We start from the raw sequence: 25,885 nt of genomic DNA, 5'->3' as shown, positions 1-25,885 counted from the left end.
GGTCTACTGGCCAGGCATGGTGAAGAGTATTAGAAAAGGAGACACCCCAGGGCCTCCCAAGGGCCAGGCCCCTGGAAGTGGTTTTTCATGTATAAATATGTAATATGCACTATCCTAATCAGCCTTCAGTCCTCAAGCCTGCGAGGCAGGCTGTTACTGTCCGCGTGGTACAGAGGGGGATGCCGAGCCACGGGGCGCCACGTGTCGTGCTGGGGCCACGGGCAGGCGCACGGCTGAGCCAGGGCTCTCAGCCAGCACTTTGGCCCCCCCGCCCCTCCCTCGCTTCCCCTCCCAGAGTCTCTGCCAGGAATCGTAGTTGTGCCAGGGACTGAAAGGAGCATCTGGTCACAGAATCACAGAAATTGACCCTTATTTTGAATAGAAAAGATCTTGTTTTCAACAGGTCGCGGAAGTAGGAAACGGTCTCTGAGGCCCATAAGGCAGCCTTATCTAAGGACCTGTGAAAGTCACTCAGTCGTGTCTGACTCTGTGACCCCAAGGACTGCAGCCTGCCAGGCTCCTCTGTCCATGGGATCCTCCGGGCAAGAGTACTGGAGTGGGTTACCATGCCCTCCAGGGGATCTTCCCAACCCAGGGATCGAACCTGGGTTTCTTGCATTGCAGGCAGATTCTTTACCATCTGAGCCACCAGGGAAGTTTGATAAAAGACCAAACCCAAACTCCCCCTCCTAAAAACTGGCCTCCTCTTGTCCCCTGCTGAGCCGTGACATAGACCCTCCCTCCTTTCTCCCACAGCGACGGAGATGGGCACCAGGACAGCACAGACAACTGTCCCACTGTCATCAACAGCGCCCAGCTGGACACTGACAAGGATGGGATAGGAGACGAGTGTGACGATGATGATGACAACGACGGCATCCCAGACCTGGTCCCCCCCGGACCCGACAACTGCCGGCTGGTCCCCAACCCCGCCCAGGAGGACAGGAACAGTGAGCGGGCTCGGTCCGGGGCTCCCTTCAGCCAGGCTCGTGGTGGCCCACCTCGGTCCGGGCCCTGCGTCTCTGGGCAGCCACCGCTCGTGTGGCCAGGAGAGCCCTGGGAGTCACCCGCCTCCAGCTGTCAGAGAAGGGCACAGCCCTGGGCTGAGACCACACGGGGCCGGGAAGCAACCAGGCGCTCCCCCTTGGGGCTTGCCCATACCTTTCACCAGGGTCCCAGCGGGAGCAGGAGGGAGAGGAGGCCAGAGCAGCACAGTCTGGGGTGGGGTTCACAGGCTCTGATGCCCTCAGGGGAGAGGTGTGCACAGAGCTGGAAGGGAGATGGCAGAGTTGTGAGCACGGTGGTAAGCGCAGTGGTGAGCTAGCAAGGGCATGCCCTTGCCAAGTATGCAAATTCAAGTTTTAATACTAATACCATCCTGTTAGCTGGACAAAAGACACTCTGAGCTAGATTCAGCCTAAGGTCACTGTAAATTATTCTGAGAGAGTGTCTGGTGGCCATGATTTCCCTGCTTTTTCTGTGTCATAGTCCAGACAGTACTGCAGACATTTGCTTACGTAAGGTCAGACTTAAGACCCACCTGTCTTAAGTGAGATGCCTGTCCTAGAGGCCACCCAGGGTTTCTTGTCAGGTCAGCTTTGAACAGATACCCTCACGCTGCCACTGGGACGTCCTTCTGACCACCTGCAGCGGGGTTCACCCACCCACCACGAGGACCCTGGGGCCGGCTCAGCCACAGCTGACTGCAGGACTTCTCTCTCCACGCAGGCTGAGGACCTAGCCCTAGCGCTGGGCTCTCTTTGGCTCCTGCCACAGAGGGGGTGGCGTGGGGATGGTGGGCATTACCCAGCTCCCCTCCTCCATTCCCTCAGGTGACGGAGTGGGAGACATCTGTGAGGCCGACTTTGACCAGGACCAGGTCATTGATCGGATAGACGTGTGCCCAGAGAACGCAGAGGTCACCCTGACCGACTTCAGGGCCTATCAGACCGTGGTCCTGGACCCTGAAGGGGATGCCCAGATCGACCCCAACTGGGTGGTCCTCAACCAGGTGAGTGCCACGGGGCTGGCGATGGCTCCGCTTTGCCTCTCAACACAGGCTTTTTTAAAACTGGTTTTTATTGGAGAGTGGTTGCTTTATAATGTCGTGTTAGCTGCTGCTGTAGAGCGAAGCGGGTCACGCAGGCACACACATCCCCTCCCTCTGGCCCTCCTTCCCAGGCAGGTGTGAGTAGAGTTCCCTGAGCGGGTTCTCCCCAGTTCTCCGGTTCACACGCAGCACCACTGCTGTGTAGGTGTCAAACCCAGTCTCCCAGTTCCTCCCCCAGCACAGGCCCTCCTGAGAGAAGTAGGTTATTCAGAGGGTGCCGACCGTGAGCCAGGCGCTCTCCCATGTCGCATTTATTCCCCACAACAGTCCTGTTGACGGAGCACTTTAACTAGACTCATTTTACAGATGTTGAGCTCGAGTCTTACAAAGCTGGACTGATTCCTCACGGTAGCATGGCAGGTCAGCAGCTGAGATTGCTGGATTTGGGACCTAGGCAGTCTGACCCTAGACCCATGCCCCCAGTCTCTGCAGCAGGGGCTCCTGTGTGTTCTCCTCCTTGTGAAACTAAAGAAGGCAGGCACAGAGAGGCTTAGTAGATTTTCCAGTGTTACCCAGTGGGTCACTTTCATTAAAAAGCATGTGTATGTATTAATATACGACATTGGTTTTTCTCTTTCTGACTTCACTCTGTATAACGGGCTCTAGGTTCATTTACCTCAGTTCAACTGACTCAAATTTGTCCCTTTTTGTGGCTAGAAAAATGGTTACTGCTGAACCTATTTGCAGGGCAGGAGCAGAGACACAGACATAGAGAACAGACTTGTGGACACAGCGAGGGAAGAAGGTGGGGCAAACAGAATAGCCCTGAAACATATATTGCCATGTGTGAGGTAGATAGCTAGGGGAAGGTGCTGTATGACACAGCTCGACCCCATGTTCTGGCAGCCGAGGGGTGGGAGGAGGGGTCTGGGGTGGGAGGCTCAAGAGGGAGGGGACATATGTGTACTTACAGCTGATTCATGTTGTTGTATGGCAGAAACCTGGAGAAGGAAGTGGCAACCCACTCCAGTATTCTCGCCTGGAAGATCTCATGGACAGAGGAGGGTGGCGGGCTACAGTCCACGGGGTCGCAAAGAGTCGGACACGACTTAGCGACTGAACAGCAACAACATGGCAGAAACCAGCAGTGTTGTAAAGCAATTATTCTCCAATTAAAACTTAAAAAATTTAAAGCGTATGTTCTCTAAGAGTCTGTTGAGTCAACTCAAGTGACAGTTTTAGCAAAACTGTTTCTAGTCAGCATTGAGGTTTTGTTTTGTTGAAAAGTATATGCTTTCTTTGAGCACATAACAAGATAGGGCAGTTCTTCAGATAGTGAAATCTTTACATGGAGCTCAGACATCACTGACTGCTCACCAGTGATGCCAGAGAATCTGAGCTTCCTGGAGCTTATTCCATCCCCTCTGAGGTTAATCTTAACTCCTGCATTTCTGTCTGCAGGGCATGGAGATCGTGCAGACCATGAACAGCGATCCCGGCCTGGCAGTGGGTATGTCCAGGGCCTCAGTCACCTCTTGTGTGGAATTCACTCTTTCCAGCTACCCACGTGGCTTGTCTGTTTTTCTCATCTGTTTTGATCTTTACAGGGTATACGGCTTTTAACGGAGTTGACTTCGAAGGGACCTTCCACGTCAACACCCAGACGGACGATGACTATGCTGGCTTCATCTTTGGTTACCAGGACAGCTCCAGCTTCTACGTGGTCATGTGGAAGCAGACAGAGCAGACATACTGGCAGGCCACCCCGTTCCGAGCTGTCGCGGAACCTGGCATTCAGCTCAAGGTACTCATCTCCCTTTCTTCTGGGCCCTTCACCCTCCTTTTAAATTCTGTGTTCTCCCATATGGCATTTATTCATTAAGAAATGGATGCATTTGTGCTCAAATCTGGGAACTCTGGAGCCCATCCAGGGGGCCATGCCTTCACTTCTCCATAGGAGCTGCATGCTCCCCTCTGGGTGAGAACGTCCAACCCCAGAGGTAGGGAAGATTTAGGGGTACATCTTCGGGCACACTCCCCTTGGAAACTGACTAATGTGTTTCCTCGGGGTGGCCAGCTTTGTACAGGAGGGCTGGGAAGCTACGTCCGTCACTCCTGCTGGGAGGAAAGGCAGAGCTCAGAGACCTCCTTGGCCAAATGTGGGGAGCGATGGGGCTTACAGCAGGGAAAGCATGGACCAAGTTAGTGGAATACCGGCCGGTGCTGATTACTGAAGGTTGGGGATGACCACAGTAGAAACGGCATTGAAGTGTTTACGCCTTGTGTCCATATTCAAGGCCGCCAGGTTGCACCCATGAATCCCGGCCCCATCACCACCCCAGGGATGTGGGATGCAGGTGTGGTCTGTGCATCTAAGACCTTGCTCATGTCGTTGTCCAGGCCGTGAAGTCCAAGACGGGTCCAGGGGAGCATCTCCGCAACTCGCTGTGGCACACGGGGGACACCAGTGACCAGGTCCGGCTGCTGTGGAAGGACTCCAGGAACGTGGGCTGGAAGGACAAGGTGTCCTACCGCTGGTTCCTGCAGCACCGGCCCCAGGTGGGCTACATCAGGTAGGCGCTGCACCCCCACCGCCCACATCTCAGAGCCTTCGCTCCCCTGAGCAGACAGCCCCCGAGGGCGAGCCAGGACCTCAGGCTCCCAGAAAAGAGGTAGGAGGAGGACACCCCACTCAGACTGACCACCGGATGGTAGGGCCACACTGGGGGGTGGAAGGATCTTCTGTGGGGGAGGCCTAGGCACCAGAACAGTCTGCCCCCTGACCCGTGTGAGGCGAGACTGACTCTCTCATCCACCCTCCTGTGTGGTCCCTCTGGACCCTGTATCACCACTTACTTCAACGTTTCATGCTGCAGTGAGTCCCTCATGGTCTGATAAACTTCAGGAGAGCAGCACCCATGTCTCATTTTATCTTGGTCTCCCCTGCGCCTGACATGGCAACGACACATACTACCCTGGGCATGAACTGACCCTCTTGTGAGCCCATGTTCTGCCTTATTTCCCTGTGAAAAAGTGTCAGTTGCTCAGTCAAGTCCGACTCTTTGCAACCCCATGGACTGTAGCCCACTGGACCCCTCTGTTCATGGGATTCTCCAGGCAAGAATACTGGAGTGGGTTGCCATGCCCTCCCCCAGTGAATCTTCCCCACCCAGGGATCGAACGTGGGTCTCCCACATTGCAGGTAGATTCTTTACCATCTGAGTCACAAGGGAAGCCCTTGGAACTTCCCTGTAGGACTGTTTAAAAAAACAAACACCTATTCTCAGAAGCTAGGATGTCTTAAAACCACATCTTTGACATGTAGTCAATGTACTTTGGAGAAGGAAATGGCAACCCACTCCAATACTCTTGCCTGGAGAATCCCAGGGACAGAGCGGCACAGAGTTGGACACGACTGAAGTGACTTAGCAGCAGCAGCAGCAGCAGCAATGTACTTACTTTCTCATTCCTCAGACTTACAGATCCACACCAGCTTATGTAGCACTTCTATAGGAAGGGGGTGCCGATTGCATTTTCCTGACCGGGGCAGGAAAGCTGCCAAGTGGAAAAAAGGAAATCATGAAAGCTAATTAATACTTTGTCTTTCTTTGAGACTTTACACCAAATGTGATGTCTGTCTAGAGGGAAGTTGTCATGTGCTCAGCCCTATTAAGCCGCATGCCCCTTTTTTTATAACAAATATTTTGAAATGCCGCCTCTTCCATCCCAAATGAAGTCATAGAAAATATCACCTATCTGCATGATTTTAAGTATCAATATGATCCCTAATGGAGAAATAAGGTTTGTAACAAAACCGTGTAAGTGCTTGGACACAACCAGAGCAGAACACACAGTGAGGTTGCCGCTGGCCCGTGTACCTAGAATCACTGCAGAGGCGATGTCCTGCTACAGGGCGTGTGTCGTGGACACAACATGGTGTTGCCAGCAGTGTTGTGAATTTCTACAATAACGGACAGCTACAGAGAAGGACAAATATCGTATGATACCTCTTATGTGTGGAATCTAATGAAAGGGTACAAATGAACTTCTTTACAAAACAGAAGCAGTAGATGTAGAAAACAACCTTATGGTTACCGGGGGGACAAGGATAGATTGGGAGGTCAGAGCTGACATGTGCACATCGTTGTTTATAATATAGATGATAAGGACCTAGCGCACAGCACAGCGGACTCTACTCCGTACTCTGTCATGTCCTTTGTGGAAAGAGAATCTAAAAAGGGTGGATATATGTATAACTGATCTACTTTTCTGCACAGCAGAAAGTAAGACATTGTAAATCAACCATACTCCAATAAGATAAGTAGTGAACCGCTTGATTTTTAAACAAGACAGTGAAGTACAGTTGACTTGAACAACTCGGGGGGTGGTTCCCAGACCTGCAATGGACAAAAATCCACAGATGCTCAAGTCCCATGGTCAGCCTTCTGTATCTGTGGTTCATATCTGCAGATTCAACTACCCACAGATCATGTAGTGAAGTAGTATTTATGGGGGAAAAAAAATCCACATATTAGTAGGCCCATGCAAACCTACATTGTTTAAGAGTCAAGTGTACTCAACAGTTTATCAGTTTACCTTGGAAAAAATCAGTTGATATTAGTGCAAAAATACTTGATATTCACAACTGAGTTGGGTTTTAAGCCCAGATAACTAGAAACAGGCCAAGGGTCTGTTCCTACCCACAGGTCTGGAGGAGCACCCCAAAGGCGTCTAGATGCAGGACAGGTTTTCATTGTTCTCTCCGGGGCCTTGTAAGCCACCCAGCATCCCTGCCTCCTGCCACTGAATGCCATGGTGACAGCCCAAAATGCCCCCACACATTTCTAAAATCCTGCTTAGGGAATGCTGTCCCTCCCAAGGAAAGTCATTGCTCCTGGATCCCACCAGTTGAGCGATATCAGTCAGACCTAGGGAAGAGCAGTGGTTTTTAAGCATGATATCTGGACAAGGCAACTCACTGCACAGGGAAGTCACAAAGCCTCTTGGTCCTGGGTCGTATTGTGCTCTCTGACTCATGGGCGAGGACCCAGTGAGTTGGACTCGGTGCCCAGCCTCATTAGGCCTTTCAAGAGACAGAAGAAGGGCAGATGTGGACAGGTGGTCCCTGACCTCACGGATCTCCCAGTCTAGCAGGGAAAGAGGAAAAGAGCGAGGGAAGCACAGTCCAGGTCCGAGAAAAGTGGAAGATGAAACGGAGCAAGGACGTCGGTGGCCAGGAAGTGGGACCCCCTAAGTCTTCTGATGGATGGTTCCCCCCGACCTTGGTTTGAAACCCACTCCATCCGTGTTGTCCACAGGGTGAGATTTTATGAAGGCTCTGAGTTGGTGGCTGATTCTGGGGTCACCATAGACACCACCATGCGTGGAGGCCGGCTCGGCGTGTTCTGCTTCTCCCAGGAAAACATCATTTGGTCCAATCTCAAATATCGCTGCAATGGTAATGTACATACTTGTTACTGAATATTATTACTACTAGAAAAAAAAAATCAGAAACAATGCCAGCTTATTGTATAGCACACATCTCTCTCAGAAGCCGAAGGTCATGACACATATATTCCTGAAATCTGAGGGTCACTCTGTGATCCAAGCAAAAGACAGAGCTCACGTTTCCTATTTGATAGATGAGGAGATGGAACCCCAGAGAATTAAACTATTAAACTGCTTGGCTTTAGACATAGGGTTCTGTGAAAGATGGAGGCAGATTTAATTGAGAGGCAGCCTTCATTTTTATATAGCTCAAACATAATCATAAACTCAAAACCCATTCTGCCTGCTCATTTTCTTTTGGCCTGTGAATGACGCTCCTGGGCTTTAAGCCAACAGTTCACAAAGCAGCCTGAGGTAGAAAATGGCTGCGGGGTTGGGGGGGTTGGGGGTGGTTCTTTGGGGGCTTGTTGGGCGGGCTGACAGCGACCCCTGCAGGCTGCCTCCCAGCTCGAGGTGCACTAGGGCTGGAGGGAGCCTTCCTAATGCCCCTGTACCTGTCCTCCTTTGCAGACACCATCCCAGAAGATTTCCAAGAATTTCAGACCCAGAATTTTGATCGCCTGGATAAATAAGCGGAGGATGCAACCCGTAACTGCTTTTCCAAACACTAAAGTCATATATTTTTTAATTTCCTACAACTTTCTTTGTATACAGTGTGGCTTTATTTTTGCCCACGCAGATATACCAAACTTCTTATATGAATGTGGCAATAAAGAAGAGATAATTTCTAAAAACCATGTTACCCAGACATCACTTCCACGTGACTCAGGCTTTGACGGGGACTCTGCTGTTCTTTGCGGAGTCCACAGACAATTGCCAGGGGATCTTTTTTCTTCAGTCGTGAGGTTGACCATGTACATCAGTCAGAAGGCTCAGGCCAGAGGTCTCACCTTCTGTTTCTTTCACAGAGAAGCCCGACAGTTCCATGCTCACCTCAGCAGCCTCCTTATTTGGGGTAGGGAACCTCAGAAACACTGCTCAGGGACACTTTCCTATGAAGACTTTTCCTGACTGATCCTGAGGCAAGTTTGTCCAATTCTTTCTGATACCCTCTCCACCCCACACGCCTTCCACCCGGACCTCTACCAGCACGTTCAATTGTGCTTTTTTATATATTTGGCTCCCCCTAGTGGAATGTCAGCTAATTGAGAATTAAAGGACCATGTCTTCCTATAATCTATATAATCTAAATACCTGGTATGGAGATTTCCAGTCCATTTTTTGCTAGATGGTTGATTCTTAAGTAATAAGGACAATAATATACATGGACATGAGCCCTCCTTCAACTCAGAAAGCTGCTGACAACATACACTATCTGTGGTGGTATCAGCAGCCTCACTGTATGTTCAGGACAGAAACTTGCCTGATTTTTGCACTAGTTTTTCTCCTGTTGCATTTGTAAGGCAAATGATCCAGGCCAATTTTTAAAATAAATTCCCTTAGATTTCTGTTTCAAGGAATACTGCTGGGCAGCAATATATTCTCCTATTCCAGAATTCCTGGAAATATCTTAAATCATAAATAAAGGATAAACACTGGCACAATCATTTTAGTATGATTTCAGTAGAAACTACAGTGGTGTATGCATGACCGATACAAGCTGTGGAGGATTTGGGGCCACCTCACATGTAAAGCCTACAGGCATAGGTTGCTTCAAGTCAGGATTAGGATCTTCAATCAGGGTCTTCAGTGAGGGGACAGAGCTTAGGCCTGTCCACCAATCACCTGCTTATTGACACTGTCTAATCTTGCAGGCGGATCCTGCTACAGGAGCCGCCTCCCAGGGTCTCAGGGCCACACTGTTATCGTGACACATCTACAGATCTATCCCACTTCAAAAGAGCCCAGGAAGGAGAAGTAAATTAATATGGTTGGAGAATGTCATCTCTCAATCCTTCCCCCCTTTCCTTGCTTTTTGTATCTCACTGAAAGGTTATTTCCTGAGCCCTTAAGACCTTCAGGAGCCCTCTGGCCCTCCTGGCTCTCCACCTAGTCTATGGTATAGAGTATACCTTTATAGGTATAAAAGCTATTTTATACTATAACATTTTAGTGCCCTTTCTCTGGAGGCCTTGGCACTTTACCAGGCGATATGTGAGGAAGGCCACAGACTCTCAGGGGATTTCATTCTAATCACTGAATTGCATGCCAAACCCTCTACCTGAAATATTAGTACACTCATTTATAAGAGGAAAATGTGTTAGTTGATCAGATATGGATGTTAATGTGAGCTGAAGTCTTATGGTATCTTGATCTGACTTTCAGTGACACTGGTATACTTAGATCTGTCCTATGCTCCTGTATTTCCCCTACACCGCCTCCCTGAGGCTGGCAGAAAGAGGAGGCAGCCTCCCTGCTATTAGCTGGGCATTCCTCTCTAAAAGCAGTAGTCCGCAGGAAAATCTCTAGCTAATCAACACTTCTGTGTCTATGAACATGACAGTGCCATGGGCTCACAGGACATTTAGGACATAATTCCATACCTCAGAAGCCTGTTACACTGTATATGTAACTTTTGTCTTCCCACCAATTAGAGGGCAAAATAGAATAGGTAGCCGCAGTGGTGGGCTTAAACCAGAGCATGCCAGTTCTTGAGAGCTAGTCTTGGGAATTTTGTGAGCCAGCTGTTAAATCTGTTGAAAATTTGAAATTAGCCATCATAGTATTTACACCACAGAAATTGGCAAACACTACAAATTAGATCTCCAGATTGCTGACTGCCAAGCATTTACCAACACACGACTGGGTACTCTTACCTTATTCCTAGTCATTCTTCATCATTGGAAGCTGGTGTAGAAAGCTTGAAATGTTCAGAAAACTTCTTGTTTAAGAAGTAGAGAAGTACTCCTAAAAGAAAACTTAGGGAAGAAGCTCTTTGACATTAATCTTGGCAATGATTTTTTGGGGGGTATGATACCAAAAGCACAAACAGCAAAAGCAAAAACCAACACATGGGACTATATCAAATTAAAAAGTTCTGCACCAGAAAAGAAACAATGAACAAAATGAAAAAGACAACCTTTGGGAGAATGGGAGAAAAATCTTGTCAACTGTATATTGGGTAAGGGATTAATATCCAAAATATATATATATATATTGAAAAACCATACAACTCAATAACAATGAAAACAATCCAGTTTTTAAATGAGCAGAGAACTAAATAGACAGTTTTCCAAAAAGACATCAAGATGGCCAACAGACACATGAAAAGATGCTCAACATCAGCAAGCATGAGAGAAATGCAAATCAAAACCACAGTGAGATTCATCCCATCTATTAGAATGGCTATCATCAAAAAGACAAGAGATGCTGGCAAGGATGTGCTGAAAAGAGAACCCTTATACACTGTTTGAATGTAAATTGGTCCAGCCACTATGGAAAAAAGTATGGAATTGCCTTAAAAAATTAAAAATAGATCTACCATAAGATTCACCAGTTCCAGCTCTCAGTATATATCAATCAAGAAGAATGAAAATAGTATGTCAAAGCAATATATGCACTCCCATGTTAATTGCAGCATTATTCACAATAGCCAAGGTATGGAAAGAAATGTCCAGTGGATGAATGGATAAAAAAAGATGTGTATGTAGACAATGGACTATTATTCAGCCACAAAAAAGGATCTCCTGCCATTTGTAACAACATGGATGGACTTTGAGCATTATGCAAAGTCAGACACAGAAAGACAAATACTGTGATATCACTTATATGTCAATCTAAAAAAACTAAACTTTTGAAAAACAGAATAAAATGGTAGTTACCAGTGGATGGGGAGTGAGGGGATAAGACTGCTGTTGTTTAAGGATACAAATTTGCAGTGAGAAGTAAATAAGTCATAGAGATCGAATGCATGGTACAGTAAATATACACGAAAATATTGTACTCCAATCATCAAACCAACTGAGACTAAAACTTAATTATCCCAACCGCTAAAGAGAAATGATAATTACATAATATGATAGAGGTGCCAAATACCACTGTAACAGCAATTACAACATACAAATGTATCAAATTAACACATTGTACACCTTAAATTCACACGTTACATGTCAAATAGATTCAATTTAAAACAGCAAAGAAGTGCAAAAGTTGTGAAAATCAGGAAGCCCTTGAGAGGCTAGTCAAATGCCAGGTACAAACCATAGGAACAGACTAGCAGGTGCCTCTTCCACAAGTCGCAACCTGGGACTTTAAACTTTACTCAACTTTAAAGTTGAGTAAAGTTTATACTCAACTTTAGGCTTCCCTGACAGTTCAGTTGGTAGTACAGTGCCTCAAATTCCTATTAGAGTTCCATTTAGCAAGGTCCTCTGAATTTCATTAACAACCCTAGGAGTCTGAGAAGCTATCACTCACTCACCAATGAGGATAAATTCGTTCCACCGCTTGTCCACCTCCTGACTTCTGACCGAGATCAAAGGTCCTGCGCCATGGGGGGTATGACTGGGAGAGAGAAAAGGTGAGTCACTGTGGGAAAAAGACCGTGCCGAGGCAGACTCCCACCGGAGTGGGGAGACTTCCTGGGGCAGAGGAAGGGCACGAAGAAGAGCCGGGAGACAGCCCCAGGTTTGGGGGCAGGGGCAGAGAGGGAGGGGAGCACATTCGATCTCCACCCAAGAAAGAACGGAAGCTCCTCCCTCTTCCCCCCGAGTTATTATTCCTGTATCTTAGAATAAATTAAAGATGCAAATTGCAAAATCTTAAACTTCTAAGTTCAATTTAAAAATCTTACTACTCGGGAAAAGAGAGAAGAGAGATAAGTTAGGAGATTGAATTAACATACACTGCTATGTATAAAACAGATGACCAACAAGGACCTACTGTATAGCACAGTAGGTCCTATTCTGTAATAACCTATGAGAGAAAAGAATCTGGAAAAGAATACTTGTGTAACTGAGTCGCTGTGTTGTACACCTGAAACTAACACCACATCGTAAATCAGCTACACTTCAGTTTTTAAAAAAAATCTACTACTCTTCTATACTCTATAAATATGCAAATCTGCTTAGTCCTCTATAGCAAAATTCATAGTCACCTTTAAGCTTGATTGTTTAGTCCCACTGGCAAACTTAATTAAATTTCCTTGAGCATTTAAAATTGCATTTATAAATTTTATATTATACATTAATCTATAATACTACACTTTTAATATACTATAAATCTACAGTGTTTACAATTTTAATTATAAATTTTTCTGTCATTTGACAAAACCTATCTAATTAACTCATAAATATTACATGAATATTGTGTACCATAAGTCATCTTATCACCTATTATTTATATATTTTTTATATATTCAACCAAATTCTTCTATACCTTTTGGCTTAAAATTACAAGGCTAAAATCAAATACTCAATTATACATTTTTCATTGGAATCATAAGTTCAATTTGTTAGATTTTCTAATATACCAAATTCTCTTAAATATTTCAAGTACTTTAAATACCACATAGTCAAAAATAATTCCCAAACACCACACAAAAATATTAAGACAATGGGTTCAGCATCTCTGTATTTAATTTTAAGATTTCTCAGGAATAGAAGATCCTTACACACTAATGAAACTATACTGTTTCAAGAACTTTGGGGTGATCTCAGTGGACTGAGGTTGTTTATAAGCTGAAGATTTGGAGCTCTGGACACCAAAGTGGATTTTTCTTTTTCATTTTTTGGGGGGTGGGGGTTGTATTTTTGGGGAGGGCTGTGTGGGTTTTTTTGGGGTGTGGGGCGTGACCACACCACAAGGCTTGCAGGATCTTAGTTCCCTGACCAGGGATTGAACCCAGGCCCTCAGCAGTGAAAGCCAGGGAATTCTCCAAAGGAGATGTTTTTCATGACCCTGCAGGGGAAACTGAGCCCTCCTATAGTCCCAGTGTTATTAGGGACCCCAAGTGTATGCTCTCCAGACAGGGGTGTGTCATATCCCACTCCCCTAGATTCATATATAAATGACCTAGTTCTTAAGTCTCCTCACCTCTAGACCAGATTCTTTTTTGTTATTGCAAGAACCTAAAGAAGCCATAAATTGTGTTTTCTGTGTACAAAGGCTTCCCTTATAAGTAAAAAACAAGACCAACGAAAACAGGCCAGTGGCAACACTTAGATTTTTTCTTTAATTTTGGAGGAGTCTGGGAAATGCAGCCTCAGTGCCAGTAAGCAGCTGACAAGTGTTCCAGAGCACAGCCCGTTTCTACAGAGGGGACTGTCGATACCTTGGTGCAGCTCTCCCTGGCTCCGGCGCCATCACCATGCAGAAGAGGCATCACCAGGCGACCCTCCACAGCCCCTCTGAGATAATAGGATCAGGGTGCACCCTCTTCCTGAACAAAAGGACTGAGGGAAAGAGAAATAAGAGCAGAAGGTAGATCAGATGCTACCCCACCACATTCTGAATGACCTCAAATGTTGGTGATCTAAAGGGTACGATCACCTTTGGATGTCTGAAAAACCAAAACAGCCTCCAGCGATACTGTTTGGAAAAATCTGACTTAAGGAATGAAACAAGTTGCTCTAGGGACAGAGCAGGGTGGCCAGGAAAAGAAAGGGATTCCCCAAGTTTGGTCAAGCAGAAGCATAGTGGGGTATGGGGAGGTGGTCTCTGGGGTGGTGGGTCTGCCCTCTCCCATGAGGAGGTGGAGGAGCCTCTGATGGGGCACTTGTTGTGCCGAGGAATGGACACTTAGCCCACACCCTGACATCAGAGGTGAGGCCTCTGGGTAGCCAAGCCAGGGGCAGTGAAGGTATGTAAAGGTGTTAGTCTCTCAGTTGTATCCAACTCCTTGCGACCCCATGGCCTGTAGCCCGCCAGATTCCTCTGTTCATGGAATTCTGGCAAGAATACTGGAGTGGGTAGCCATTCCCTTCTCCAAGGGATCTTCCCAATCCAGGGATTGAACCCAGGTCTCCTGCACTGGAGGCAGATTCTTAACCAACTGAATCACCAGGGAAGCCCAGGGACAGACAAGCCTATTGTAAGGAGCATGACTGCGGCCACCAAGAAATAGCGCCCCCATGCGGTGGAGGACCAGATCCCCACAGGAACATCCAGTAGCTAAAGGGCAATGGTGGAGCGGGGGACCACCCAAGATAAAGCCCCAAGTCTCACATCCTGGAGCCGTGTAAGCCCAGGGATGCTGTGTAGGGGGCAGGGGTGAGGAAGGAGCCCCAGGAAGAATTTATATTGGAGGTCAGCTGGGTGAGAGGGCAGAGGGATAGAGTGAGAGCAGGGGCATCTGCTCAGTCCCAACAGAGGGGAGCAGACAGAAGCGTCAAAGAAGGAAGGACATGAGGGGCAGGGCCAAAGCCATCTGCCCTCAGAGGAGAGAAGTGGGCCACAGGGCGAGGAGGACCACCTCGATGACCCCTACTCCCAACTGCAGAAAGTGTTTCTGGTGACCCTGTCCGTCCAGCTCCACTCACCAGAGGCAGAAGCAGGCAACCCCAGAGCCACATGCAGAAATGGGGAACCTGCAAAGCATATGTACTAATCTAAAATAACACTGCTGCATATGCATTATTTCTATAAGAAGGAATAGAATACAAATTTTAAGTGTCAGACAAACCAATGAGCAGTTTAAATGCGTTCAGCAGAATATTATCTAAGAGAAGTATAGATGATTAAAGGATATAAATGAGAGCAATTAAAATAGAAACAAAACAAACAGCCTTGATTTTAACTCCTAATTCATACCTCCAAGGCTGGACCCCAACTTAGTTTCTTAAGCCACTACAAATCAGTCTTGAATTATTCAGCTCCTACTGATTAAATTTTTTCTTAAAATTATAAGATGCCTGGGTTTAGACCAGGCCACATCCTTCACCTTGGAAATTTCACAAAATAGCTCCTGAGCCGAATGCTCCAGGTGGGTGGCTGTGTGTGACAGAAGTCACAGCTTCACCTCAAGATACTCTAAAAAAAGGATTCATTTCAGTGCTTGATCCAAGCTGTGAACTGGCACACAAGTTCTTCCCCATGAAGTTTAACTTGTTAAGTACTATCAAACTGATAAACAATAAAATACAACAGGAATCACTGTTGCGAGCATATGTATCCACCAAAAAAGACTTGTCCAACTATGTGTGAACCACTGTTGCCATGTTTCGGGTTTTTATCTAAGTATTTGTTCATTAATGCTTATTTTTTAAAATTTTATTTTATTTTTGGCCTTATCTCATGGCATGTGGGATCTCAGTTCCCCAACCAGGGATGGAACCTGCAACCCCTGCATTGGAAGCACAGTGTCTTAACCACTGGACCAGAGGGAAATCTCCATTAATGCTTATTTTATAGCATTGACTAGAGTAAACAGTAGCAGATACCTAAAATCTAAGAAAAATTTATAGAACAAAAATTCTCATTGAAAATGTCTCCATTAATGTATGGTGGCACTAGTGGTAAAGAACCCACCTGTCAATGCAGGAGATGTGAGAGATGGGGGTTCGATACCTGGGTCAGGAAGATCCTCTAGAGGAGGGCATGGGAACCCACTCCAGTATTCTTGCCTGGAGAATCCCATGGACAGAGGAGCCTGGCGGTCTTCAGTCCATAAGGCCACAAAGAGTCAGACACAACTGAGCAACTTAGCACACCAATGAGTTATCTTCACAGGCCATACCATTCCCACCCCTCTCCCACCACAATTCTGAGGATCAGGGTTTGAGAACATCTCGAAAGTCCCTTCTCACCCCGTGGCTACTGAGAGCTCCTGGGAGAATGAGGACTGTGTAATATTCCTCTCCATACTCTCCCTAGCACCTCCTAAAGTGTTTGCTGAATTGGAAAAGCCTGCGACATCAAATCCAATAGCTATCTGCTTCAAATTCCTGTCTTTCTCCAACGAATCCACCAGGTGGCAGAAATCCTCTAAAAATTCAGAAAAAAACTGCTTTTTTAATTTAACCTATTAATAAGAGATATCTCCTAAAGTTCGTTAAAAGTAAAATAACAACAGCAACAACAAAAAAGTAAAATAACAACCACTGCAATTTATTAAAAACTTATAAATAGTGCTCTACCCATAGCACTATGTTATCTGAGAATAGTTCAGTGCCTAAGAACGCTCATTTACCAAAACATGCAACGCAGCAAAAAACAAGCACCAGACATAAAACAACCTAAATTTGAATTTTTGCAATTAGGCTCTGAATGAACACTGAAGCCTTGAAGCCTCATTAACTTTGGTTTCTTTCAGGAATTGCCTGAAGAAGCCTTTTTCCATGTCCCTCAACCTAAGTTCACAGGATAGCTTTCTGTGAGTCAGGCAAAGAGCCATTCTCCATCTGTTCATTATACATTCATTCACTTACTCATCCATTCACCAAACACCCAGTGAGCAATTACCAAGTGTCAGGCATTATGAGGGCTACAAAAAAAAAGTACACAAATCCAGTTGGCTTCAGTCCAGGCCTCTGTATGAGTGAAAGCCATTTTCATTCTAGCACTGATTGTGATTGCAAAAACAATTTCTTTTAAGATTAGATAAACTTTAAAGCCAATCTCCAGATTCCCTTCCTCTTAGACGATCTATAACATTATTTGGCTATTGGAAGAACCCGTATTTACTCAACCCTGAGAGTTCTTAGCTGGGTCAAAAGAGCCTTGTCCTAAATGTCCTAAATTGTTCCAGGAAGAATTTTCCAGGGTGCAGAAGGCAGTATCCCAAGCCAGGACAGGTGGCTTGACAGAAAGGGAGTAAATAACTATTCAGCCTGCAGTGTTTACACTGTTGTTTGGTTGGTTGTTGTTTTTGTTAACCTGAGCAAACATTTAAAACATGGAAGAGTTCACAGAAAAAGTCATATTTCCAGCTTCCCTCAAAAAATTCAAAAGCTCTGGCCACACCATCTACATCTCTGCCCAGGAACCTCAGTGAGGGCCGTGTCCTCCAGGCACCCCTGGACCCCATTCAACCCTCCTCACTCATTAGGCTCCTGCCTGGCCCCTAAAGGTGACCCAGTCTGAGACCCTCGACTTGCGATGTCCAAGGCAGTCTGCGAGGCTGGCTGGGATTACAGAGGAGGGTTAGACTCCAGTCCTCTGACTGACGTGTTCCCAGTCCCATAGCTACTGAATGGCTCAGCCTGGACTCTCATCCAGGGGTCCTAACTCCTTGTCCCAGCACTGCTCCTCAAGACACAAGAGGTGCTCAAATTCATAATTGAGAAGAAATTAATAAAAGAGCTCTTTCAAAGAAGATAGCGGCCAGGAGACCAAAAGAGGGTATCCCATCCCTTCCTCTGCTCCCTGCCTCCCTCCACCCACCAAGCAAGAGAGGGGTGCTGTTCCCACGACCCTGACAGAGCAAGTGGGAAGAGCGGTCACCACTTCCGGAGAGGGTGGGCACAGTGAGTGCCAGCCAACAGGACCTGGGGTAGAAGGGCACGGCCATCCTGAAAACCCCACACGGGAGCCAAGGGAATAAGCAGCCCACCCTCCATCTCCCATCTACTCTGATTTGACCAGAGCCGAAGTGCCAGGGGGTCCACGGATGCAGAGTGCTCATGCCAGCCCCTCCAGACAGAAAGCAGAGAAACAGCAGCTGGGGAATGGGCCTGGCTTTGTCCCAGGACAAAGTGAAGGCCCCCTACTCTTACCTCACCTTCATTCAGCTCCCCACCACACTGCTGTCCGCCCCAGGCATCAGGCCAAAATATCACAACCAGCAAAGACAGGGAGGAAGAAGACGAAGGATAAAAGTAGTAGCTCGACTTAGAGAGCACTCCAGACACCTTGTACACACGATCTCTAATCCCGACAACAGCCTGCAAGGGAGGAGGAGGGGGAGCGAAAGTTCGGGCCAGGGAAAGGGTTAGGGTTAGGGGCTACCCCTCACCAGCAGCTGAGGGAGGCCGTGGGGCTTTGTAAAGTGCACAGCTTGAAGGGAGTGCTAGATCTGCCTCATTTGTGAGGAAATAACAAGAAAGAGAGACCCAAAGGTAAAAACTGGGGACTTCCCAGGTGGTTAAGATTCCATGCGCCCAATGCAGGTGTCCAAGCTCAAACCCTGATGGGGGAACTAGATCCCACATGCCACAACTAAACATCCTGCGTGCTGCAGCTAAGACTGGGCACAAACAAATAAGTAAATATTAGAATAAATAATAACCACAAACTGCCTGTAGACCTGGAGCAGACTCAAATGCAGACCACTAGGATTAAGCACACATGGAAGGGGCAGAGACTAAACGGTGTGGCTTATCTGACTAGTTCTGCATCCAGAGAAATTTAAGGATTAGGCTACAAGTCCCAATATCTGCTCTATCTTTCTATCCTAGGCACAGAGCCCACGATTTTACCCCGAACAGCGATGCCCAGAATAAGACTACATCTCCCAGATTTCCTTACAGTTGGGCGTGGTCATATGACTAAGTTCTGGCTAATGGCATGTAAGCAAAGAATTATGGTAGCCCTGGGAATCTTCTTTTAAAGACAGCTGATGTTCCCTCTTTATCCTTTGCTCCCTCCTCCTCTGGAATGTGGATGTAACAGCCAGAGCTCCAGAAGCCCTCTTCAACTGAGGAGAAAACTTTGGGAATGAAAGTGTCATAGCAGAGAACAAGATGGGATTGACACTGTGAAGTCAAACACTTGCCCTAAAATTTCTACATCTGGGCTTTTTGAAAATGAGAATTTTTTTAATCTGCTTGAGGCTTTTCTGTTACTCTCATTGAATTTAATTCTCCTTAATTCAGAAGAAATTCAGGATGGGCAAGTGTTTATAAAGTTATATATCCAAAACTATAAAATCACCAGATTTTATATCTGAATGGTCATTGGGGACCATCTTTTTCAACCTCCTCATTTTACAGTTGGAGAAACTGAGGCCCAGTCACCGCTGATTTGGGTCCTATGGCTAATTAGGACCAGAGCCGGAACTAGTTCCTACGTGTGAATACCCACAGGCTCAGACTTCTCCTGCTGTGAGAACCACCTCAGCTACACCAGATCTCAAGTCTGAACAGTTGGTCTCTTCTAGAGCACTCCAACAGAAAGTATGAATAGGATTTACATCACAAAATTCCAGGGAGGTCTCCTGGGAGGCCTCCCCACCTCCTGTTTTGATGGCAAAGACCCAGCAGTGGAAGGCGGGCACGTCCTGGGACTTTGAAGGCTCCAGCTTTTCTTCTCCACCCTCAGCAGGCTCCATGCCTTCATCTGTCCTTGGAGTTTGAACCCGAGGCACTGGGAGGGCCTCTGACCCATATGGTGCATGTTGAGGAAGACCCAAACTGGACTTGAGCTCCCTCTGTGCCACCTTAGCCAGCTGCCTTTATGAAGCTGACAAAATCAGCACTTCTATACAGCTGACCCTTGAAAAACACATGTTTAAACTGTGCACGTCCACTTACACATGTATTATTTTTTTTAATCAACATGTACTACAGTACTATACAATTTGTGGTTGGTTGGATCCACAGATAAGAACCACACAACACGTAAGGTCGACTGTAAAGTAATACTGGATTTCCCACCATGCAAGAGGGTCCGCATTCCCAACCCCCATGTTGTTCCAAGTCAACTGTACAGAAGTCCTGGTCAACCTCAGGCTTCAGAAGGAGCTCCCTGGGATCCATCTTGCTTCCCAAAGCACTCTTGGTTTTGCTGACATCAGGGGAACTTATATTCTGACTGAAACACACTGAGGCAGGTACGTTTAGCATCCACTTCTCTTAGGATCCATCACTCAACCATGTCAAACTGCCAGCACATGCAGCTTGTTGTTTCAGAGCATTCTCTGGTGTTAAGACCACTTTTTCTACCCATGTGGTAGCCTGGGAGTGCAGGGGAATTAAGAGCCCCAGGAACAAGCTCCAACCAGTCCCTTACGTTGGGGGTATGCCCATGAGGTGTGGATTCTCTGCCAACCCCACACGATGAAGCCACAGTTGCCTCAACAGTAGTCACCTTCCCACCCCTGACTCACTCTCCATTCCCCTACCTGGGGTTCCTTCACCTCCAAATAAAGAATGGTACTCAAATCCTTAATTCAGTGTCTGCTTCTGGATAAACCAACCAGAAGTAAAAGTAAACCTCCTTCCACACTAGCCCATTCAGATTTTATTTGATCCAGAGTTACTGAATCTGAGGCTTGAATGAATCCCCAGTGCTCATGAGCATGCACACACATTCATATGTAGAAATGCCCAACTTCCCCCTGGATCAGTCCGACCAAAGACATCCATGCACCTCAGCCACTTAGCTGGGCTCTACTGTCCTCCATGAATAGCCCAGAAATCAGTAAATAAAAGGAAACTAGAACAATGAGGGCATGGTGGTACTGGATCTCATTCATCTCTTGAATCCCACCCTTCAGCCATCATCATATCCAGCGCACAGACCTTGGAGAATGCTCATTAAATATCTGTTAATTAGAGAAGCTTCTGGAAGTGGGCAGCCTCTGCTACACAAGACCACACCCCCAAACCCCCCACTGTATCATCCCTCACCCCTCCTCTCTCCACACACGACAGGGCAGAAACAGCACTTGGGTTGTCCAAACTGTTCTTCTGCATCTTCAAAAGCATGTGCCAGGGACATGCTCTTGAAAACAGCCGGCGTGTTCGTAAGTACGCTTCCATTTTAGCAAGCCCAGCTGTCGCTCCTGCTGGGGGCCTGCTGGCCTCGCCCTGCCACCTGCCCAGAGGGGAATTTTAATTCCCAGAAACTTAGAGCGTCTCTCAATTCAGGGGTCCTCCCAAGAGCCTCCCTGACCATTGTCTTCTAGCTATTTCATGAGTACCTCAAGCGACCACGGGAACTCACTACCTACAAGCTTTCGACCTGATAGGGCTACATGAGGTAGACTATCCTTTTGTTGGAAGTCTAATAGTTTTGAATAACAGACACTTATCATATATTTACTATATACCAGGCACTACTAAAAGTGCTTTACTGGGACTTTCCTGATGGCCCAGTGTTAAGAATCCAGCTGCCAATGCAGGTGACACAGATTTGATCCCTGCTCTAGGAAGATCCCACGTGCCACAAGGCAACCTAAGCCCATGCACCTTAGGGAATGTGCTCCCTAACAAGAGAAGCAATCCCAATAAGAGAAGCCACCGCAATGAAGAGTAGCTCCCATTCACTGCAACTAGAGAAAGTCCATGCCCAGCAACGAAGACCCAGTACAGCCATAATGAATCTTTATATATATATAAAAGTGCTTTACCTGTATGGACTCATTTACTCACCAGAGCAACCCTATAAAATAGCTGCTATTGTTATCATTTCCACTTCACAGCACAGAGAAGTTAATAGCTTGCCCACAATCACAGAGCTAGCAGTTGGCAGAACAAGATTTCAGACCAAGGAAGTCTCACCGTAGAATCTTCCTGTATGTATTGCCTTTTGTTCACTCAGGGTAGAAATCTCCCACCATACAACTAAGCCTTTTTAGGGCCTTGTGATGAAAGCCAAGGGCCCTCCCCACTCCCTTTGCCAGTGTGCATATGGACACAACACTTTGTATATAATGTCAGGGAGTCAACCACCCCAACCCAAGGCACTTGGGTTAAGAACTACTGCCAACACACCAACACTGAATATTTTGGATTTGCATCTATTTGAAAGTCATCTGAGGAGCTTTTCTGTATCCAATGGGCTTCCTCATGTTTCTCCAGGCTAAATTTGTCCAGTTCCAAATGAAAGAATCTTCAACCCCCACCCCCGCCTCCCAGTAACCAAAGAAAGACTAATTTAAACAATAATGAGTGCTACTATGTACTTTGAAAACAAGGTACAATAAAGAAAGACTTGAAAATCATGTGCTTGAGGGTTGTACTTACTGCTGCTGATGTTAGACCTGTGCTCACTACCTCCAGAAGGAAATTGGGCAACACACAGAAAGGAGAGATGAAAGTGCCCACAAACTTACGACCTGACAATTCAACTCCCAGAACCTATTTCAAGACAATGCTTCATGTGAAAATAAAAGCTGAATGTAGTCAGTTCAGTCACTTGGTCGTGTCCGACTCTTTGCAACCCCATGGACTGCAGCACACCAGGCTTCCCTGTCCATCACCAACTCCCAGAGACTACTCAAACTCATGCCCATTGAGTCAATGATGCCATCCAACCATCTCATCCTTTGTCGTCTCCTTCTCCTCCTGCCTTCAATCTTTCCCCGCATCGGGGTCTTTTCCAATGAGTCAGTACTTTGTATCAGGTGGCCGAAATATTGGAGTTTCAGCTTCAGCATCAGTCCTTCCAATGAATATTCAGGACTGATTTTATTTAGGATTGACTGGTTCAATCTCCTTGCTGTCCAAGGGACTCTCAAGAGTCTTCTCCAACACCACATTTCAAAAGCATCAATTCTTTGGCACTCAGCTTTCTTTATAGTCCAACTCTCACATCCATACATGACTACTGGAAAAACCATAGCTTTGACTAGATGGAGCTTTGTTGGCAAAGTAATGTCTCTGCTTTTCAATATGCTGTCTAGGGCTGGTCATAACTTTTCTTCCAAGGAGCAAGCGTCTTTTAATTTCATGACTGCAGTCACCATCTGCAGTGATTTTGGAGCCCCCCCCAAAATATAGCAAACTTATCTCTAAAAGCAAAAAGAGAAAAAAGGAAAAACTTAATGCCCAGTAAAACAATGGGATAATTATAAGTATAGTCATTACAAAATGGAACATATCAAACAACAGAAAGCATTATAATAAAATGCAGAGAAAAAACATGCAATAGAGAAAGAATATTAGGATTATTGTTAATTATGGGGTGACAGGGCTGGAATGCCCAGGGAGATTTTAATTAACTTTATAGTGTCTCACTCTAAAAGGTGAAAGACCAAACAATGAGAATAAAATCAGCTCAAGCAGGGTGAGAAAGAGGACATAAAGGAATCAGAGGAACACTTTGGAAAAAACAAAACAAAACTATAAATAATACCGTCCTTGAAATATGAGAAGATATGTACTGTGGTCCAAATATTTGTATTTACGTCCTCTCTAAATTCGTACATTGAAATCTTAACCTCCAAAGATGATAGTATTGGGGACTGGGCCTTTGGAAGATGTTTATGAGAGTGGAGGCTTCATCAACAAGATCAGTGCCTCATTTAAAAAACAGCTCAAGAGAGCAGAGGCTCTTCTACCATGTGAGGAGACAGCAGAAAGGTGCTGGTATGAACCAGGAAGAGGGCCGTCACCAGAAGGCAACCAGGCTGATCTTGGGCTTTCCCGCCTTCAGAAGTGTGGGCAGCAAATTTCTATGTGCTATAAGCCATCCAGTCATTGGTTTTTTTGTTGGAGCTGCCTGAACAGACTAAGACAATATACATCCATGTAACAAGGACAGACTGCTATCTTTAGGGAGGGAAAGGGATAATCAGAAAACAGAAAAGAACTCTTGGGAGTTAGAATTATAATAGCTAAAGCAATAAATTCAACAGAAATTCTGGAAGATAAAATAGAAGAACTAGCCACTAAAGGGAATGGGATAGAAAATGGGAGAGAAAAGCTGATTAATCTGGAAGGCTCTATATCTATTTAATAGGAGTCCAGAGACAGAGACAGAGACAGTTTCCAGGACAGGGGGTTTAACTGGCCAAATCAAAGGCAAGGTCCCTACCCACAGCTGGGCAGGGAGTGGAGGATCTGGCCCCTTTGGGTTCTTTAGCAAAAGCACACTGCCTCCACCACAACTATATCCAGGAGTATGGTCTCCAAGAGATAAAGTAATAGGTGCTATCAGGAAGTGAGGTTTAGATAATGGAGAGCCGAAAATTACAAATGTCACTACACAGGAACACACACTGACTCCTAGTAAACAAACATTCTTCCCTAACTCCTGATAGAACACTTCTGAGTCCTAGCAGATGTACGATCTCCCAGTCTAAACATTTCATGTATCACCACAGGCAGATTTCTTGTGTGTGTCTTACTTAATAGTCACTTCATATAGGTTATCTCATTAGAGACTTATAACAAAGCAAAAAAGAAAAAAGAAAAAATACTCTTAATATCCCTATTTTAGAAATGAGGAAAGAACTACCCAGAGAAGTTAAGAAGCAAGTTTACCCATCTGATAAAAAGGAAAGTCAGGATTTGGACCAAATTCTTCTGATTGTGGAGTTTATCCCCTTACTCATATACCATAGGACTTGATAAGCTTCTCCTGAAAGCCTTCCCAGGGCTCCCAAAGAAGCAGAAACCCTGCCTTAACTCAGGACTCCAAAAAGAATGTAAGGTGGCTCATTACATAGCCCAGAGCCTCAGCAGAGCTGTGTACCAGGAGCGTATTTCTCAGCAAGCCCTTGGCATCCCTGGTCACCCACAGGAGTGCCATGAGCTTTTTCCAGACACTTTTTTTTCTAACTGACATATAACATTATGTCAGTTCCAGCTGTACAGCATAGTGATTCAATTGATATTGGTTCACATTGAAAAATGATCACCATACAAAGCCTAGTTACCTCCATCACCACATACAAACATTTTCTTCATGTGATGAGAAACTTTAAGATCTACTCTCTAAGCAACTGTCAATATGCTTTATTAACTATTATTAACTATAGTCAGGAAATACTTTCTAGGATATTTCACACACTAGGCTACAAAACAAGTCTCAGTAAATTTAAGAAAATAGAAATATCAAGTTTCTTTTACAAGCACAATGCTATGAGACTAGAAATAAACGTAAGAAAAAAATTGTGCAAAGCAAAACATAAACACATGGAAGCTAACCAATATACTGCTAAACATTTAACAGGTTACTGAAGAAATCAAAAAAGAAATAAATATCTGGGGACAAACGGAAATACAGCAATCCAAAACCTATGGAATGTAGCAAGACAGTTCTAAGAGGGAAGTTTATAGCAAAACAAGCCTATCTCACAAAGTGAGAAAAATCTCAAATGAACAATCTAACCTTACACCTAAAGGAACTAGAAAAAGAAGAGCAAACAAAACCCAAAGTTAGTAAAAGAAAATAAATCATAAAGATCAGAGAAGAAACAGAAAAAACACATGAAACTAAGAGCTATTTCTTTAAAAGATTAAAAAAAAAGAAAGAAAAGATAATCTAGCTAGACTCATCAAGGAAAAAAGAGAGCTCAAATCAATAACATCAGATAAAAAAAGAAGTTACAACAAATACCACAGACATATAGAGGACCATAAGAGATTACCATGAACAATTAATTACACGCCAATAAAATGGACAACTTAGAATAAATTAATAAATGCCTAGAAATGTATAATGTTCTAAGACTGAACCAAGAAGAAATAGAAAACACAAACAAACAAATTATCGGTAATGAAACTGAATCTGTAAAAGAAAGGAAAAAAAAAAAATTCCCAGAAAGCAGAAGTCCAGGATTGT

The 25,885-nt window shown here is 45.5% G+C and overlaps 1 protein-coding gene and 2 long non-coding RNA genes across 3 annotated transcripts in view; 1 reads left to right on the top strand and 2 right to left on the bottom strand.

Annotated features, from left to right (window-relative positions):
- The window catches only part of THBS4 (thrombospondin 4), a 51,372-nt gene extending 43,077 nt beyond the window's left edge, over positions 1 to 8,295 (top strand). The window contains exons 16-22 of the mRNA XM_061158086.1: positions 757 to 950; positions 1,833 to 2,011; positions 3,512 to 3,560; positions 3,658 to 3,854; positions 4,451 to 4,623; positions 7,369 to 7,508; positions 8,069 to 8,295. Coding sequence (XP_061014069.1) covers positions 757 to 950; positions 1,833 to 2,011; positions 3,512 to 3,560; positions 3,658 to 3,854; positions 4,451 to 4,623; positions 7,369 to 7,508; positions 8,069 to 8,130 — 994 coding nt within the window. The 3' untranslated portion in view covers positions 8,131 to 8,295. The remainder of the gene's footprint in view (positions 1 to 756; positions 951 to 1,832; positions 2,012 to 3,511; positions 3,561 to 3,657; positions 3,855 to 4,450; positions 4,624 to 7,368; positions 7,509 to 8,068) is intronic.
- On the bottom strand, positions 4,717 to 7,457 carry LOC133066731 (uncharacterized). The gene is made up of 3 exons (XR_009695197.1): positions 7,332 to 7,457; positions 5,510 to 5,605; positions 4,717 to 5,073 (listed from the first exon to the last, which is right to left on the bottom strand). It is a non-coding gene; the product is annotated as an uncharacterized LOC133066731 (long non-coding RNA).
- Positions 8,296 to 10,314: 2,019 nt separating the features above from the next.
- On the bottom strand, positions 10,315 to 13,892 carry LOC133066729 (uncharacterized). Its single transcript, XR_009695196.1, has 3 exons — positions 13,770 to 13,892; positions 11,919 to 12,001; positions 10,315 to 10,416 (listed from the first exon to the last, which is right to left on the bottom strand). It is a non-coding gene; the product is annotated as an uncharacterized LOC133066729 (long non-coding RNA).
- Positions 13,893 to 25,885: the final 11,993 nt, after the last annotated feature.

This window comes from Dama dama, chromosome 12, assembly GCF_033118175.1.
Source record: "Dama dama isolate Ldn47 chromosome 12, ASM3311817v1, whole genome shotgun sequence".
Taxonomy (NCBI): Eukaryota; Metazoa; Chordata; class Mammalia; order Artiodactyla; family Cervidae; genus Dama; species Dama dama.
This window is presented reverse-complemented; position numbering and strand designations above follow the sequence as displayed.